This window comes from Ammospiza caudacuta, chromosome 8, assembly GCF_027887145.1.
Source record: "Ammospiza caudacuta isolate bAmmCau1 chromosome 8, bAmmCau1.pri, whole genome shotgun sequence".
Taxonomy (NCBI): Eukaryota; Metazoa; Chordata; class Aves; order Passeriformes; family Passerellidae; genus Ammospiza; species Ammospiza caudacuta.
Genome location: NC_080600.1, coordinates 7120903 through 7125558, shown reverse-complemented (window position 1 = coordinate 7125558; position 4656 = coordinate 7120903). Strand labels below are relative to the sequence as shown.

The 4656-nt window shown below is 46.4% G+C and overlaps 1 protein-coding gene across 1 annotated transcript; it reads right to left on the bottom strand.

The window, feature by feature from the left end:
• Positions 1 to 2427: 2427 nt before the first annotated feature.
• On the bottom strand, positions 2428 to 4317 carry LOC131560943 (helix-loop-helix protein 13-like). The gene is made up of 2 exons (XM_058809968.1): positions 3879 to 4317; positions 2428 to 2465 (listed from the first exon to the last, which is right to left on the bottom strand). Exons 1-2 carry the CDS (start codon positions 4315 to 4317, stop codon positions 2428 to 2430), a joined length of 477 nt encoding a protein of 158 aa, XP_058665951.1.
• Positions 4318 to 4656: the final 339 nt, after the last annotated feature.

Below are 4656 nucleotides of genomic sequence, written 5' to 3'. Positions count from 1 at the left end.
AGGCAGCCCCATTCAGCATAAATCAAATGTGGCTTTGCTGAAGGTGATGGAGTGGAACCAGTGTCTGTCATGGTGAGTGTGAGGAGAAGCATCTTCATCGGTGGCAATAAATGTATCAACCCCTACTCACTGATTCAAGAGGCCAAGGTTAGGGTTTCAGCTCTGAAAGGAATATTATATTTCTGATTTTTACTCCAACCCAAGCCCCAATCCTTCCATAACCTGCTGCAGGGTTTATTGGCTGCTGTTTTTCCAAGCTTGGAGCCGTCGTGGAATTCCAACAGCTTTGTTCCTCAAAGCCCTGCTTTGTGTGATCATCACATTTGTGTGATGATTCCTTGACAGCAGCAGGGATAGGTGGGAGTGACCCCATAACAGGCATACCCTGCCAGCCTGCAGACCCCAGCCCAGCTGACAAATCCTGTGGGAATTCCAAGGTGGTGCTGGTGGGACTGGGCTGTGGGAAGCTCAGCAGATATTTCTGTCCATCCTTGCATTGTTATTTGAGAGTGGAGCACCAGTGGTGGGTGTTTGCACCTCAGGAGGACTTCAGCTTTATGTTCCCTCGTCAGCTGGAGGCACCACGTGGAGGAAAAGCTCTGAAACAGGATAATTCTTCCTGCTCTGTCAATATGATGCTTTTGGTACCAAGGTTTGCTGTCCATCCAAACAAGCAGGTTCCCCCAAAGATCCCCCAAAACCACCTTTCGTGGATGTGCTTTCCTGCTGCTACTGCACACATCCACTTGCTTCCAAAGCCATTATCCCGGATTTCTAGGCTGGAGCAAAAGGCAAAGAAAGGTATTTCTGCTTGTAAGCAGGTGCCTGCAGCAAACATTTGTTTCAGGACGTGGCATTATCATCCCTGTGCCCAAAGCTCTGCTGCAAGGTAGAGAAAAACAGGGCAGAGATTCACATCTTTGAAATGAGGCATATCTGGAGACAGGGATTCTGGATGACCAAAATTAGCTTGGGGTAAAGGACTTTTTAGTCCTGATGGGAGATGAGTCCCCCCATGAGCCATGACAGCCCTGGAGAGGCATTTTTGTACCCTGATGATTGTGCAGTGTGACCTGAGGGCTCTGGCTGAAGGCAGCTTGGAGGGAGGAATCCCTGCTGCCCTCAGTGGGACCCTGGAGAAATAAAGATCCTGATGAAAATCCATGGAAAGCCCTACTGGGATTATTTGGGCACTATTTGGGCCACTGAGATGGGCATGGAGCTCTCAGCCCTGGCTCTGGTCCCAGTGAGCCCTCACCTCACCAGGAAGATGACTGTGTCACAGCTGCTCCAGTGACACTTTGATGACATGGAGGATCAGCATTTCTAGAGTAGAGAACTAGGTAAGAGCAGAAAAAATTACATTTTCAGGTTTGTTTGTTTGTTTGTTTGTTTGTTTGTTTGTTTGTTTGTTTGTTTTTTAAGATTTTAAACTTTTCAGGTGCTGTTCCCTGTAAGAATTCACCCAATTGTCTGAAGCGGGTGAGAAAGCAGAGTCAAAATTTGATATTGAATGTTTTATTCTAAATGGACTGAAATATATTGTTGCACCCAAGCTGAAATTCCCCTTTTCATTTTGACAGAAAAATTGAAAAGCTAAAAAGGTTCTTCAGAGTTTCCTCCTCTAAGGGCCCTCTTCACTTTCCCCAAAGCCAGAACCAGAGCAGAAGCTCAGCTCCTGACATGCTTTTGCTTCGTAGAGATGTGAGATGAACTAATGAGAATGATAAACAGCAAATACATTTTATTTTCTTTCCTGCTACAAAATACCACGATAAAGAACATTAAGGTGGAATGGTTTCAGTGGTGGGGCCCTGGCACAGGGTGTCCAGAGAAGCTGTGGCTGTCCCTGGATCCCTGGAAATGTCCCAGGACAGATTGTATGGGGCTTGGAGCATCCTGGGATAGTGGAAGGTGTCCCTGCCCATGGCAGGGGGTAGGAATGAATGAGCTTTAAGGTGCCTTCCACCCAAACCTTTCTGGGATTCTGTGCGGACATGAAAAATTTTGGATACCTACAGAGCCATGTCTCACCTCCTGGACTTTCATGGTCTCTGAATCCCTGGTGACTCTCACAACCATCACCCTGGATACCTTAAGCCAAGCACTAGATTTTCAGAGGTGTTGCTTAGCTTTTTTTCTTATAATCTTGTTTCTCGCATGCTGGAAATGGGATTTTGACGCAACCCTCATCCAATGGAAGGGAAAATGTTGGGGCTGTGGTTGTGCTGGCACTGGCTCTCAATGTTTTGCTGTTCTTAAGCGAGTGCAGGTCTATCAGAGTGAGAAAGAGAAGCAGGAGGCCCCAAGGAGCGATGAATCAACAGAGAGAGGGGCTGGGTGCTGGAAATGAGGTGGGGAAGTGCTCTGGGAATTGAGCAGCTGGAACCCAGCACTCCAGGTTTTCCTGCCTTTAAAGGCCTCTCCTTAATCCCACTTTACCCAGGACAGGCGGGCTGTCAGATCTGCACAAGGGAGAGAGGAAAACACAGTCATTTCAACATTTAAATTAACCTTTAATGAGTCAACTATCCAGCCTCTCCAGAAGAGGAGCCTCATTCAATTGGATCTTTCCAAGTGGAGCTCTTCAGGACAGGAAGAGTGGCAAAAGGGGGATCCCTATGAGAAATATTTGTGTTATTTTAAATCTGTTAAAAGCAGGCCACTAAAACACAAAATTTTTTTTGTAGTCAAGAGACATAACCAATGGTGTATTAGGAGTCATTTTCCCAGATAATGAAAATTAATAGGAAAGGAGAAAAAACTCAATTAACTTTTCCTTTCAAGTAAACTGATTACTTTTCTCTGCTTTCTCTGTCCCTTTAGCACTTCCCCGTAATATGAAAGAGGAGTATTCCCATTTACTGACTTTTCTCCTTCCTTTCTTGTGCTGTACATTTTGGGGACTCATTTTTAAGGCCCCTTTCCAAGATCCAAAGGAACATATACAGCAAAGGAACAGAGTTGGAAAGGGGATTAATTAACTTAAAATGCAAAGTACCAAGAACTACTGAAACCTCCCCCTCTGCTCCTCCCTGCTCTAAGCAGCAAAAAACCTGTTGCCTTCTGAGATTGAGGCCCTGTGTTGGGCAGTTTGGGCAATTTTCCATCTTCACCACTCAGTGGCCTGATGAAAAATATATTCTGGAGGAAGAAAGGCCTAAATTCATTCCAGCTAAATCAGGGATTAAGTACAAACCGAACAGAAAACTGAATAACAGCCCTCCAATTTAAAATAGAAATAATTATATAAGATTATAAATTGCAAATAGACATTCACTTCCCCATATTTTGAAAATAGCTCGAAATTTGAACACTCTGATTTGTGTATCCCGGTTCATGTGTTGAACTGTAACCTCTGAGAAACTCTGGGTTGCTGGGACATCTGTATTTTAAGAAATGAAATGTTGTTTGTGTCCAAACCAAGGTGTTTTCCTCTGCCAAGTACAAGCTAAAGAAAACTTCTAAAGAAAACGTAGAAAAATCTCTAAGGGCTCCATCAGAAAAGAACAATTTCTCACAGAATTTTTTTTAAAGTCCAAAAATATATTCTGAGACTAAAAATCTTTCCTCTTTGTAAAAAGAACCTTAGCAAGTTGCTTTTGGGTGGGGAGTGGGGAGAGTGTTTATTCAATTTTTTAAAGAAAAAAAGCAAGTTAGAGAAGAAGGATAAGTATGATTTTCTGCTGCAACCCGATTGAGATTTCCTCTCTTTGAAGGAAAGAGAGGAAATCCCAATCGTTTCAGATCTCAGATTCAGCAAAAAATCAAAAACCAACAAAATCAACTGTGCCCAAAAACCAACAAAACCAACAACTGTCCAAAATCGACTCCCGAGTGTGGCCCTGCTCCCTCAAGCGCCGCCCACCCTTGCTCACCGCTGGTGTTCCAGGCCGCCCGCTGCAGGCCCGGGGTGCCGCTCCTCAGGCACTGCTCCACGTAGGCCCGGGGGTGGCAGCCGGACAGGAGGATGTCCCCGAGCAGGGCGATGTAGGCGGTGGCCAGGCGCAGCGTGTCGATCTTGGACAGGCGCCTCTCGTAGGGGAAGGTGGGCACGCGGCCGCGCAGGGCCTCGAAGGCCGCGTTGAGGCCCAGCATGCGCCGGCGCTCCCGCAGGTTGGCGGCGCGGCGCTGCCGGGGCTGCTCTGGCGGGGCTGGGAGCTTGTCCAGCTCAGCACCACCCGGCGCTGGCCATGAGGGCTCCGCCAGGCACTCCAGGAGAAAGTTCTCCAGTGGTGCATCGGGATCTGCCGGCTCCCAGAGGAGAGATTCCGCACTGGGGCCTCCATCCTCGAAGCTGTAGCAAAGCTCCTCCATGCCCTGGCCCACCAGGCTCACAGCTTCAGGTTAAACTGGTTTAATGGGGTTTTAATTTCGACAAATGTGGGCAGGGAGTTCTGGTTGTGTCCTCGTGGAAGCTAATGGAAAATTTTTCCACGGTTGCAAATCCGAGTGGGAGTCAGGATTTAAATACTTTGTGTCTTCTCAGCAGGAAATACTTCATGGCTCCTATTCGCCTCTCAGAACTAATTAGTGCACGTGCTTCCCTTTTTATTAGCTGTCCACTACAAAACAATATGAATGAATTGAAGATAGAATGAGGTTTCTATTGACTTTCTCCTGAAAAATTCATTGAAGCAGTTATTGAGCTCTTCC

Coding starts and splice junctions, on each gene's coding strand:
- LOC131560943 (XM_058809968.1), bottom strand. CDS start 4,317: ATGGAGGAGCTTTGCTACAGCTTCGAGGATGGAGGCCCCAGTGCGGAA. Junction 2,466..3,878: donor GGCGGCCTGGAACACCAGCG/GTGAGCAAGGGT, acceptor TCCCTTGTGCAG/ATCTGACAGCCCGCCTGTCC.